This window comes from Carassius auratus, chromosome 29 (assembly GCF_003368295.1).
Source record: "Carassius auratus strain Wakin chromosome 29, ASM336829v1, whole genome shotgun sequence".
Lineage (NCBI taxonomy): Eukaryota > Metazoa > Chordata > Actinopteri > Cypriniformes > Cyprinidae > Carassius > Carassius auratus.
Window position 1 is genome coordinate 8,218,348 of NC_039271.1, and position 14,588 is coordinate 8,232,935.

The 14,588-nt window shown below is 35.2% G+C and overlaps 1 protein-coding gene across 1 annotated transcript; it reads right to left on the reverse strand.

Annotated features, from left to right (window-relative positions):
- Nucleotides 1-1,178: 1,178 nt before the first annotated feature.
- LOC113047981 (troponin I, slow skeletal muscle-like) lies at nucleotides 1,179-8,639 on the reverse strand. Its single transcript, XM_026209458.1, has 8 exons — nucleotides 7,128-8,639; nucleotides 5,072-5,103; nucleotides 4,248-4,251; nucleotides 3,772-3,819; nucleotides 3,327-3,458; nucleotides 3,082-3,171; nucleotides 2,246-2,407; nucleotides 1,179-1,983 (listed from the first exon to the last, which is right to left on the reverse strand). The coding sequence occupies exons 2-8, from the start codon at nucleotides 5,080-5,082 to the stop codon at nucleotides 1,897-1,899; spliced, it is 534 nt and encodes a 177-aa protein (XP_026065243.1). The 5' UTR covers nucleotides 5,083-5,103; nucleotides 7,128-8,639; the 3' UTR covers nucleotides 1,179-1,896.
- Between the last annotated feature and the right edge of the window lie 5,949 nt (nucleotides 8,640-14,588).

A 14,588-nucleotide genomic window follows, 5' to 3' on the forward strand; every position in this document is an offset into this window, starting at 1 on the left:
TTTACATTTTCTGCTATAAATAATGAACTGTACAATGTATCACCTGTTGATTTTAATATACAGAAGAAGTATGCAGAACCTCTGTTATCAACTATGGACTGGAGACGTTACAGAACAACCTGATAATTCTCCTTGACCTCTGAACTTCTCTCACATTGATCCTAAACCTTCCTGACATTAAAAAGAACGTGGCAGGAGACAATAAACCTTTGGAAGTCATTTTCCAGGAAAAAAAAAACAAACAATGTGTGTCTAACATTACTAAATAGAAAGCACCTGTATCCAATCTAAAACAAATCTGCTAATCATAAAAAACAGAAACCTGCATTAATAGAATAGTAAAAAAAAAAAAAATACTGCATGCTTTAAGATTATGCACAAAGGTTTTAAAATAACTTTGATCCCCTTGAAATTTGTTTTAATAAGTTAGGTTTATGTTTAGTAGGCTAATACTTCATGTTAACTACTCATATCAACATATACAATTAATATTTATCCCCAAGTTTGAATGCACACTTAACTATTCATTGATCTAGTTCAGCTGAATGCACAGATTTACATTGCTCTGCTGATTTAAAGAGTCTGTTATGACCTAAAGCTGTTTGCTGTGTTGAAGTGGACGTGCTGATGTTCTTATATCTGTGCAGGTTTGCCATCTGTCTAGTAATAGAGGATACAGTGCCACCCAAATTCCTTCCCTTCACCTCCCTGTACTTCCTTCTCGAAACACCACTTCATGTTGTATTTCAGATAAAAAGTAGAACAGTTGATGCATATCTTTTTATACAATGCTGTTCGTGTGACTGATACAAGGCTCCATTTGAGGCCTGCTGAGAAGTCACACAGACTTTGTTTCCCCCTGGTGTTGATTTAATGCCAGTTCAGTCAATGTAGTATAAATGCAGAGCGCCATCTGTAGGTCAACGCCTAAAACTGCTTTCAACTGGGTATTCAACACGCAGTTCCTGTGCCATTGACATTACAGCATGTTTTAATCAAATATTTGATCTTTTAATGAAGGAGTCCAACTTTCTAATTCACCCAACAAGCTTTTATTAAAAATTAAACTATTTTCTGTTTGTAAACCACAAACAGGCAATAAAATAATCCATATCTTCAGTAGCTTTATTGGTTTAAATCAACGCTGACTATGAAGCAAATATTTACACAGTTGATATGATATGACTATGAGGTTGTTCTATTATTTAATCCCTCTCTATGGACAGCACAGCTTTTACACATTTTAATCACAGCAAATCACAATTTAATATCACGTGCAAGCCATAGCTGGCTGACTATTAAATTAATAATTTTCCATAAAATAATGTTCAAGATGATTCAAATTCAAACATGAGCTTAAAAATATACATTCAAATATAAAACGGTTATTTTAAATGTATTATTTTGCAATATGACTGTTTTACTGCATTTTTGATCAAATAAAGTGAGCCTTAGTGAGCATAAGCGACTTCTTTTTCATTTCAAGAATCGTACCAACCCCAAATTTTTGAACCGCAAATCGCTATTTATAGAAAGAGTTCACCCAAAAAATTAAAATGTGCCAAAACATTTGTAGATGAGTTTGTTTCTCCATCAGAACAGATTTGGATAAATGTAGCATTGTATCACTTGTACTGGAGACGTGTGTATTATTGTGATGTTTTTATCAGCCGTTTGGTCTCTCATTCTGACGGCACCCATTCACTGCAGAGGATCCATTGGTGAGCAATTGATATAATGCTACATTTCTCCTCATCTACCTTGGATGCCTGACGGTGAGTAATTTACCATACAATGTTGAATGTGATTAAAATTCAAACTAACAACATGAGCTTTGTATCACAATAACACTTTATCCTTTGCAACCTCTTGTCAGCTGAAAAGACTTGCTGCTGTCTACTGTCCGGCATTGAAAAGCTTCTTCCTGCCCTCCATGCCTGACATGGCCTCCACGTTTTTCCTCCAGTCGGTGACCTCCTCCTTCTGATGGAGAGAAAATGCTTCAGTGAGACAAAGACAGAGATGAGAGTAACTCAAATGGTTGCACAGCCGCGGTGAACCGTGCACGCATCAGACAGACAGACGGGGCGGTTCAAATGCCAGCATTTCATCAGCACCGGGCACTTGATTTCTAAAATAACTCATCTCTTCAGACACAGCACATCTGAGCAAATGAGCTGAAAACAGCCAGATGGGCTCCTGGTGTCTCAAATACACGTGTTATAGCATTGAGCCGGAGTGTTACCTTTTCTTCTTCCTTTTTAACTGTTTTGAGGTTGGCTTTGAAGTCGACTCTGGTGTCTGAGAGCGATCCCAGCATGGCATCTGCCGACTTCTTCACCCTTTTCAAGTTCGGCCGTTTCGTTTTTCCTTTCAGTTCATAGATCTTCTGGGTTAATGAGAGAATCTGCAAATGAACACATACATCATGCTTTTGTTAATAAATATTTAAAGTTCAAAAAAAATTTTTTATTTTCTTAAGAATATACTATTTTATTTTATTTTTTTAAAGAAATGAATGACTTTTATTCAGCAAAAGGCACATTAAATTGACCAAAAGTGACAGTAAAAACATTTATAAAATTACAAAAGAATTCTATTTCAAATATTTGATGTTTTCAAAATTTAGAATAATCAGAAATGTTTCTTGAGCAGCCAATCAGTACATTAGAATGATTTCTGAAGGATCATGTGACAATGAAAACTGAAGTAATGATGCTGAAAATCCGGCTTTGCATTAGATTTCACAATATATTCAAATAGAAAACAGCTTTTTCTATTGTAATAATATTTCACAATATTAAAATTTTTACTGTATTTTTGACCAAATGCAGACTTGGTTACAGACTGCTTTCAAAAGCATAAAAAAATATGGTACCATCCAACCAACAAACAAACATCAATTAAAACATGAATAAATGAGAGAAATGTATAGCACTGATATTATTTATGAGTTTAAGAAAGACTAAAGGTCTAAACCCAGAAAGATTTAAAATCTGGGAAAATAAAATCCCCCCTCCTCCAACCCCATTCTTTTGAATAGTATATCATTTCGTCATACCTTGTTTCTCATTTACATACCTCTGCGTCATTTCTGGCGACTTTTATATTGAGGTCATATCGTGCTTCATCCACAATGTCAATCTTGTGGTGCAAATCTCTACAAAGCTCCTGCAAAGGCCAGTGATGATACATCAACTCAAATCACTAATGCAAACACCATGAACACGAGTGCTTATGATATGTTGAGAGATGTTTTGGGATGCGGCCATCTGGCTGCAGAAACAGCTCCTATTGTAAACATCTGCCTTAGTAAAGTGTTGCACCTGCATTTCTTGGACAGACAGGCCCGAGAGGTTGAGGGGCGGCGCTCTCTCCCTCAGGGTGTTTTCTCTCTCCAATTCCTTCTCCTCTTTTTCTTTCACCAGCAAGCTTTCTGCCTTTTTCAGCAGTTTGCTCTGAGGGTCAGCCGAGGAAAGGGAGAGAGAGGTGTAAGGTAAGTACAAATACAGCATTCTTCACTTGTGTCCACTGACACACTGAATATTAGCACAAGATTTCAGTGTTATTTTAGCACCTGATCCACTAATGTAAATCACTAATGATGGCACAAAAGCACACATAAAAACAGTGCGGAGTCACAATTGTTATTTACCGCACATAGTATATATACAGTATATTGAACATTGGTTTTCATTGCGTTTATGTCACTTTAATTAGTACTTGGTCTTTTTTTCATACTGGAAATGTTCAGCTTTGTTTCTGACCCACCTTCAGCAGAAGTCTGCGTGTTGCGGAGTACTTGGATCTGGCCTTTTTCTGCAAGAAGAGTAAGAGTTAAGCCGAGCTCATTATAGTCTAGTGCTAGTGCTGCGCGTGGGTCTAATCTACACGCGCCGTGGTGCATGCATTAACTGTCTGACCTGATTACTGTTGGAATTTCCAAATTGAGGGCTCAGTGTAGCTCAGTGTAGGTTTAAGCAGAGCAGAGCAAACGTACAGTGCAGATTAGTTTTTAACATGCTGTTCGATGTCCTTACAGAATTACTGAGCGATTTAGCACCATTTAGAGCTGGATTAGGGTCATCGATTCCAGCGTTCACTGGACTTATAATATATAGAGACACATGCACTGGTACTTTTAATTGCTGCTAATCATCATGTAAACTTTTAAAAGGGAAACAATTAGAAGCAAAGCGAGGCTTATTATAAAACTTATAAGAAATGCAATTGGAATTTGCACTTACCGGTCTGTGATGATGTCATTGCATGTATACATATACAAAAATATCACCCATTAAACAGCATCTAGACTTGTGTATTTTACAGAAAATGTGAGTGTAGCTTAAAATTAATTTTAGATGTTGCCAGGTCTTTATTATGCAGTTGCAGAGTGTTTTTATCACATTGCTATGCAGTTGCTATGACGTTTTGAGTGGTTGCCAGGGCACAAATGTTTTATTAATTTAATTTAATTATATTACATTTTTTTTAATTTCATAAACAAGCAAAAAAAAAAAAAAAAAATTTCCATGGTAAATAAATAAATGAGGTTGTAATATTTCAGAAATGTGCATTATTTATAATATTTCTGAGTTTAAAAAAAAATATTTAAATTCTAGGAAAAATAACAGAAAAATAATTTAGTTAGGTTTTTTATATATATTTTATTAATATTTTAAATCAGTTTTATATTTATATTTTATTTTCCCATTTTCATTTCAGTTAAAAGTTTAGTTTTACAGTTTTCTGAATATGTCTATATAGTTTTTTTTTTCAGTTTTAGTCTCAGTTATTTTAGTACATCAAGTAAATTAAAATGAGAAATGTTGCCTAGGCATCTAGTAGAAATAACACAGTTGTTCTATATCAAATTTTATTTCAGTTATCATTTAAGTAACATTTTTTATGGTTTTAATTTTTTTAATTTCTCAGTTTAGGTGGCAGTTTTAGTTTTGGTTAATTATAATAACCCTGACTCACAGTTTATAATCATAACCTGGTGTAAATAAGCTATTTTGGATAATTATGACATTGACAGGGTCAACAGTCTAATAAAGATAACACTTACCCTTCAGACATTGCTGCAATACGCTATGTGACCTGAAAGAGAGCCAAAATAATTGTAGTCACTATTCAGCACTTCATCATTCATTCCTGCACACGTCAGGCATAACTAGTCAAATGCCAAACAACTGTCATGGATTAAGAGTGCTCCCAAAAAAGCATGTTTAAATGCATTAAATAAATCCGCCTTCCTTTGACATCTAAAGCTACGGATCCACTAATGCAATTCCAAAATGCAGACGGTTCACCGCACTGTGGCATTCAGGGTTCCTGGACACTGGGTTTGGCTTTAATACCGATCATCGCCGCGACACAAACACTGAAGGACCATGACCTTTACACTGCCAATATAACAAACCATTTATCTGTGTGCATCAACCATTTCTCTCAGCATCTTCAGATACGTTAATTACAGCTTGCAGTTCAAAGAGATCGGGTCTCGACATTTTGGCCCTTTGGAGAAAACAGTGACCTTGACGTTCTCATTGAACGCTGTGAGCAGGGTTTAATGGGTTTCCTCTGGGAAAATGGTGACGAGGGATGAAATTTAGATGTGGATAGGAAGTATGGACAAAACACACTGTTTTAATGTGAATTCAACCCTGTGATGGGAGACACTGAAAACACAAAATCTGGCTTTACCCACTCACAAAGTGCATGGAATGAATCAGATGCAAGACACCGAAGAAGGATCCATCGAATCTGGATTTCACTATATAAAGTGAAATACTGTATGTCATCTGAATTGTACAATCTGAAGGGGAACAAAGGCACTTTGAATATTGGCAGTAAATGACAAACACTCAACAGATCGTTGGCTTTGGTCCAGCTAATGTTAACGTCCTTGATATAACTGAAACAGTCGAGTCATTGACCTGACATCTATGTTTGTCATTTTTCAAGACTTATGTATGATGATACAAAGAAGTAAACAGTACTTCAGCATTTGCAAGTGGGGAAAAAAAGTCATATTTTTTACCCCTTAGAATTTTATTTTGAACTACAGATTAGAAATATGGTCGCTGTGTTTTAAATATTTCCTGCTACAATACTTACTTGGATTATAAATCAAATTATGTTCCTGTGAATTTTACTTAAAATTAATTTTTTTTAACTTAGTCCATTCCAATGTGAAACGATATTAGCCACCATTATGGTCAGTTTCATCAACCACCACAGATTTAATGTAATTGTAATTTTAATACCTTCACTTTTTATTTATACAGCTCTGACAATATATCCTGCATTAAAATAAATGGGATAGTTTATTTATATAAATAAATGCATACACACATTTACATTTTGCCTAACATTCTTTCTTTTAATTATTTTTATATTATAGTTTTTTTTTTTATAAAGACCTCTTAAATAAGAAAATACCTGTAATTTGCCACCATATGGTCAGTCACCAAAACTGTAATTTGAATTAATAATTTCTTTCATAATTTAGAATTCATAATAAATGTTAATTAAATACTTTAAATTTTATATAGGCACCCCTGACAATTTATGCATTACAATAATTTAGATAAATGTCTAAATAAATACATTTTAAGCAAATTATAAATAAATGCATTTAATAAATATACTGAATAATAACTTCACTTTTTATTTAGACTTCCCCGACAACATATTTTGCATTAAATATTTTAATTAAAGAAATTTGCATCTTGCCTAACAATAAATAAGTAAATAAGCAAGTTTGTGATGGTGTAAAGCCTTAACACCTGGTTATTTCTAAAAGACAAATGGGAGGATACACTGGCAGCATCTCAAACAATATATAGTTACCATTCCAGTCATGACTAAACATACCCTGTCATTCACCTCATAGTATACTATTAGACGGCATCTCCTAGTGTCATTAATCATGCCGAAAACATGCAAAAATAAACAAACACTCAAGAAAAGGAAGTGAACAACTCTTCCATTTGCTCAAATCAAAAGACTCTTCAACCGCTCTTTGCTCTCTAACATAAAAGACCTCTGAAGTGGACCTTTGATTTCCACGGCAGACTGTTAGACATGATTAAAAAAAAGCATCGATACAGGGCCCTTACCTTTGAAGAGGAGACCAGGAGCTTGAAAAGAGGAGTAATGGTAGAGAGAGAGATGGTGTAGTGTGATTTTCAGTGATTGATCCGTGCCTCTCCTCTCACATGTGAATGGTCAACCAAAATAACTCAGTGCAGCGCCTCCCATGAATGCCAGCTTTTGCCACACCATTGTTCCAGAATTGGAAAAACGAAATGAATGGCTGATCTAGCACAGAGAATGCTTTTTCAGGTTTTACAAATTCCCATAAGTTGTAATTCATATATTCAGGTGATTAAGATTCTCACGGCCACCCCAAAGACAACAAAGGCTCCGGGTGTCCTACGGTCAAATATAAATGCACGTAATTGGTTAATTGAGCATTTTATGGTCTCCCGCTATAATTCACAAATGCTCGGAGGTCTGAATTTCAAATGAGAGTCCTAGTGTTCAGTCGAGTGTGGCATTAATTACAGGTGAATATCACCTCGAGACTGCTGGGAAGAATGTGAAAATAGATCATAGCATTTAAGTCATAAAAACAGGGGGGAAGAGCCACACTGAGAACATTTATCTCCATATCGGGTTTGAGGCAGGTTCAGAGGGCAACTTTTGGTCTAAAAGCCTCAGATCGATAAACGGATGACCGCATAATGCATTGAAAAGGGTTTTTATGGTTCGGCAACGGACTACATGGCAAACCTGGTTTGGCTTTTGCGTACATAAAGAGGGGATGGTAGAAGGACATCCACCTTTAGTGGAATCTGGAGTATGAAAGTGGCAGCTGTCGACAGGCACTGAGAGATGGAGTGGACACAAGCGTCCCATGACACATCACTCATGCGCTTTTGTTTGTGGTGTTGTGAATACATGTGTGCCACGTTTATTTTTAGGAGGACTGGTTTTCACGCTCTTCACTGTCATCACTGATAACACGACCCCAGCCCTGAAACTAGGAGGATAATACAGGTTAATGACCTAAGCTGGCAACTGAAAGATAGTGGGTTTAAACAATGCAAACTAATAATCCAGAAAACGAGAATGTGTCAAGACAAAGCTTGAATGTTGGCTTCAAATCCTTGATTGGACTTGAGATCAGATTGACAAAAATGCATTTTAAAACCAGGTGTAAACAGGGCCTTAGTTAGTTGTTGTAGCTGGGTGGTTGTAAAAGTGGTCTGGATGGTTGCAATGGAATTTAGGCAGTTGCTAAGGTGTTCCTGCTAGAAATACACATATTCACAGTCAGTTCTGCTGCTGTATATTGAATGATTTTCTAAACAAACCCAGAGGAGAATAGTATGACTCAGAAGCTGGCTGTATGACTGAAACCTCTTAAAGGGTTAGTTCACCCAAAAATGTAAATTAGTCTGTGTTTTACTCACCCCAAAGGCATCCTAGGTGTATATGACTTTTTTCTTTCAGATGAATCCAGTTGGAGTTACTTAATCTTTCAAGCTGTTTAATGTCACTCAGCGGGTGTTGCCGTTCAAAAAACCAAAAGAAGTTTAATTAAAAGCGCCCATCCATTAAAAAAAGTGTCTCACATGGCCCTGGGGGGTGGGGTGGGGTGGTGGTGAACAAAGGCCTCCTGTAGCGAATCAATGTGTTTTTATGAGAAAAATATACCTATTCAAAACGTAATAATCACTTTAATCTAGTTTGCGCTCACTGTTGTAAACGAAGCAGTTCCCAGAGCATGACATACTGTATACTGTTAACGTTTGTTAACAGTGCAAAGGAAGCAACGTTTCCTTATTTTAGCACAGTGTTGGGAGTAACGAGTTACAAAGTAATGGATTACAGTAACTATATTACTTTTTTGGGTAACAAAGTAAAGTAACGCATAACCCTAATATTATTGGTAACTACACTACTTTACTAAACTTTAGGAACGTGCTTTCCTGCGCTACACAAACCATGTTTGTCTGTGTGTGAAGTTCTGTGCCGGGTTTGCCAATAGCGATTGATCTTAGCACTTAAGAGCATTTCCGACGAGTAATTTTACGATCGTTCGTTATTGTTTCACGTGCGTTTCCCAACAATCACGTAGCTGTGCTTAAAGTGCTGCTTAGAGGAGTCGCTGTCCGTTTGTCAAGTGCTGAAATGTCACCTTATAGAATGACTCGTAATTGTAGTACATGCTCTTTTATTGACGTTAACCTAATGCTGCGTTCCAGACAGACAACTTGGATATAATAACTATAATACAATACTATATTATATTATAGTGTGTAATATTATACTTTACATAATAATATATAATGTACTTTTTATACAGTAGGGAGAGAGAGAGAGAGAGAGAGACAGAGAGATGTTATTTCCGGGTCTAATACATACATAGCTGGTTTTCATGCACTTCAGCAAGTCATTGACATATTTACATACATAAAAACAACTTAATTCTTTCAATTATTTCTTAAAATAGCCTTATGAAATGTTTTTCCCCTCCAGAACTGCACTGAGAGTCATGCTGCGTTCACTTCATGAGCATTTGAACGTTTGATTGGAGTAAAACTAGCGTCACATCACATAAACGGAACTGTAAAGGTATTCCGGAATTTGGAAAAAAAATAAAATGGAATTTGGGAAAAAAATCAATGGATTTCATAGGGCCCTAAATAAGTAAAGTAAAGTAATAAAATGCAGTAACTTGTAAAGTAATCTCATTACAATTTACAGAAGTAACTAGTAACTAATTTATTTTTTTGAGTAACTACCCCAACACTGCTTTAGCAAAGGAAAACCAGTCTCCTCTTGGCTAATATTGAAATCTTCTGAAACACTTCTTTACAAGTCCTCATTTTGAACTTCTAATTATTTCCATGTGCGTCTCTTCTGATTGGTGCATACGTAAAGCCAAACTCATATAACAATTTCTTAGAAGAGCTAAAATATACAGTCAGAATATAGAGTTGCAAAATGAATGTAGAGAGCAAACCTCAGATCTCTTCAGATGATCTGGTGAAAAATGGAGTTAATTTTGAGAGATTTCTGACCTTTGACTGCAGATTCTCTCTTGGCAAATATGGCAAACATCATTTGAGATCTCTTTGGGAACTTAAGAGGAGACAAATGCGAAATAACTGCAGCTTTCCTCAAGAAAACAGAAGCATTGGACTTGAACAAAAGTACATTTGCTCTCCATCTCACTGCTGTCAAGAAGAAACAATTAGAACATCTCATTTGCGATGTTTCTTTCCTATGAGAATATACAAACCCGAGATCTGTTTACATTCATTTATCAGCTCTTATATGCATTTTCCTGGATTTTCCTTTTCGCAAAAGCCATCGTGTTTTTCATTTACAAAACAACAGAAAACCTCAGCAGTGAACGGATCTGCAGCAGAAACAATATTGTGCTCCAGGAAATGATGTTATGGTGCATTAACGTGATTTCTTACCCCTGGTTTGTGTAATAATGTCAATACAAGCCCTCTATGGGATTGCCCCCCTCATTATGATCATTTTGTGCGTGGCTTCTTAACCAACAGCATAATAACCCATCCAAACTGTCATTAATGCATGAAATAATTCTCTTTTAAGTGACTCCAAAATAAGGGCCCTTTCACTGCCAAGTATATTTCACAAATAATGTTCAGCTTGAATGTCCTGAAATTGTTATGGCCCTTTTTTACCCCCACCAACACATTATCCGACATGAACCTAAAATAATCAGCTGCTCATTCTGGCTATTGCTAATTTGCCTGCTTAATGATGTAAATTAACACACATACACACACACACACACACACACACACTAGTTTCTGACTCACGTGGTTCCCATTTTAATTATATTGGATTTGCATAACGATTTCCCAGTAAGCAATTCCCCAGCGACCCTACGCAGATCCTAAAAAATTGCTCTCAAATGCCCACCTTATTAGCAACGGGGCTGACGTCACTCCCCGTCCATCAACCCCGGCATCAACTTGCCGAAAACATGCCTATCCAGAGTGATGGAGTGGCTCATGGGTAATGAAGTCGCTAATCACTTGTAAGCGAACGGGTTTAGATGTGGATGGGACGGGAGGGTTTTCATGCTCCAAAATGTCAGCATGCAGGAGGTCTTCATAAATCCACTTCCAATGTGTGTGCCTTTACAAATCGTTTGCAAAATCCCGAACAGCCTGTAAATCATAGCAACAGCAGCAGTGAGTCCATAGGCTTGCATATTAAACATCCGAGTCTGGCCTTCTGCCAAGAAATTGCCACCCAGTAGTGTTTATACAGCATAAAAAATATATATATATTTTCCAAGTTTTTCAAAGCGCATTTTAGAATAAAAAAAAGTGCCTTTTTTTAAGTTTCACGTTTAACTCAATGTGTTATTTGCACATATTTGTGATATTTACTAGCAATTTATAAGCGAAAATTGTTGACTACTACTACTACTTAGCATGTATTATACAGTATAGTTAAATAAAACTGTAAATAAAACCACAAATAAGTAATTACTTGAAATAAAATGAAACAACTGAAATAAAATAAAATATAAAAAAAACTTATTTCACTTGAGCTATTTTCCCATGCAAATTTCAAATTTTTATTTAATTTATTGTGAAACACTAAAATTACTAAAACTGAAAATGTATTTAAAAAAAGACAAAAACACAAATTACGAAACTATAATAAAAATAAAAACAGAAATCATAAAATAAATAAAAAAATGTTAATAAAAAAATTATAATAGTATCCCAGTGACACTAAAACAACACTGGTACTTAAATAAAATAAAAATTAAACAAATTTTATTTGTTAGTTGCCAAAGCAACATTTCTGATTATCACATAGATTAACATACTAAAATGATAATATTAATAATATAAAATAATAAAAAAACTAATAAAACTTTCAATTTAAAATGAAAACAAAATCTAAAAAGGAAAAAATGAAAAAATATCAAGAAAAACTATAATAGTATCTGAATCATACAAAAAACTATTTCTAAACTGCTATTTAGTGTGCGCTAAATATAGTGCACTACATTTTGAAATGTAGCATTTTTGTTTTTCCATAGCATACAACTTACACTTTTATACTAGTATGTACCTAAAATGTACTATTTCCAAATTTTTACTAAATCTTGACTAATATTGACTACAACAATGGTTTTCAAAGGATAGCCTACAACTTATACTTTTCAGTATTTACAGTATGTAGCTAAAATGTACTATTTCCAAATATTGCCTACAACCATATTACAAAACTATTTAGAAACTAGAATCTATTACTATTTAGTACATTGTAGTATTGACTGCTATTAAGTGGGCACTACAAATATCTTGCATTATTCCAGCAAATACATAGGCTATTACTTGTAAGTATTACACCTAACATGTCACTGACCTCCCAGCATGCATGAGGTCTTGATAAATGAACATATAACGCCTGTGCTGTTATAAATCACTAGCAAAATCCTGAACAGGCTGTAGTGGGTGAAACTCCCGAACAGCAGCAAAGAAGTCAATATGCATATCAAACACCCAAGGTGAGCATTCGGCCAAGGAAAAGCCACCCGGCGGTATCGTTTAGCTCAGGAGCGCCGCTGAAAAACGGGTTACGGTTAGTGAGATCCAATGCATTCCGCTCGAGTGATCAGAGAAACCTTCGTCGTTGCTCTGCGGGACACTAGCGAGTGGTTATCCTTCGGGATACTCGCTCGGTTTCTGTCTTCACCCCAGCTCTCAGGAGGGAGTCGACTGTTTAACACGGATGACAGCACCCATTCCCGGGGCAGAGAGAACATGTTTTTCTTGATAGGAGACAGAAGCGAGAACTTGTTGCAGTGTTTTGACATGCTTTTTTTTTGTAACTCATATTCAGGGTGTTTATCTGAACTGAGGCTTTTTCAGACAATCTCTCGGCCTATCGTGAGGAGCATCCGGGGTTGCGTTTTCCCTCTTGTGGAATTAGGAACAGCCTTTATCTGACCTCAAACAGCCCCAGTGTGACAGTAGTGGCTAGAAGTGATGCAGCTCCAACCGGAAACTAACAATTCATTTTTATTTTATACCTATTAGATTGTGTTTTATAAATGTCTACCACAACCCTAAACCTACCCCTTACAATAATAAAAATAGTAATTATTGTTGTACAGTGTGATAAAATGACGCTGTATTGATGAGTGCATGCCCAGTAGCACCATACGAATCACTTGTAGCCAGTGGGACAGGACCGAAACAAACATCCAGCGCCCACATTTACACACACTGGGCCCGACTATCCAATATTTAGCTGGAGCCGCACTTGATCATTAAGCTAAAGGGATGTGAGCTATGGAGAAACACATCTGCCTTTGATCCACTACTGCTGTTAAGAGTAACTTTTAGAAAAATGTGGATAGAAAATTAACTTTTCCCTTCTGAAACCTGCAAATACACATCAGGTCTTCTTCAATGGCTTTTTATTATACAGTAAGTGGGAGTGTTAAACCTCAAGAACTGAAGGTTGGTGACTTGATTTCTAAAATGCTAAATACTGTGAGCTATGGTATATGTGGTTATACTACTCTAAACATATTTAATTTTCAGCACACACATCTCAACACTCTTATTTCCCTTAAACCAAGGCTTGTTGCCAGAAAATAATGTTAGCGCACATTGAGAATAGTCACATTTAATATGATATTAATCTGCTTCCTTCACATTTTGTGGCGACAACTTTAAACAACAATTACATTAGCTGAAACATAATCTCAAAATGAGCCTGAAATTCAAAATATGTATAATTAGGGTTAATAAAGGTCAATAATAAAAAAAAAGTAACTCTGTACACTGAAAAGAATCCCACCTAATCCTGCAGAAGTCATTTGAATTTAAATTATATTATACTTACTAGAAACAATGGAGCTGAATTGATGAGTTAAAATATTGAAACAAAAAAAAAAAGTTACTATGACTTATTGTTAGTGTTCCTGTGGCTCAAGTGGTAGAGCATTGCATTACCAGCGCAAGGTTGTGGGTTCAATTCCCAAGGAACTGATAGCCTGAATGCACTTTAAGTCACTTTGGATAAAAGCGTCTGCTAAATGAATAAATGTAATAAAAAAATTTTATCACATAATTTTTACAGTGTATTTAGATTGTAAAATCGAAAATATTAAATACAATTAGCTAATTTAATTTTTATTGTTAAATACGGTTTTATTTGTCATGTGCTTATTTTTTCAGTTATTATTTTTTGTAATGTCATCATTTTTATAATTAATATAACACTGTTTTGATCTGTGTGCTATTTGCAATGTTTAATATTTAATATTTTTCAAAGTGTATTTTTTTGCGTATATGTCACATGAATTATTAATTATAATAACAGTATATCAGTAATTATTATTATCTTTAGTAAAAATAATAATTATTAATTAAAATAAATCTGCATAATAATAATTGTTATTATTATTGAACAAAGACTTACAAAAGTGTTTATTTTTTATTTTTTATTAATTAATAGACAGTAACAAGTTGGATTTTTAGTGATATTTTGAC

What these genes read in the sequence shown, in the direction of transcription:
- LOC113047981 (XM_026209458.1), bottom strand. An exon ending in CACGCAGACTTCTGCTGAAG is followed by an intron (nt 3,459 to 3,771) that starts GTGGGTCAGAAA and finishes GCTGACCCTCAG; the next exon opens with AGCAAACTGCTGAAAAAGGC. An exon ending in TTAAAAAGGAAGAAGAAAAG is followed by an intron (nt 1,984 to 2,245) that starts GTAACACTCCGG and finishes TCTCTCCATCAG; the next exon opens with AAGGAGGAGGTCACCGACTG.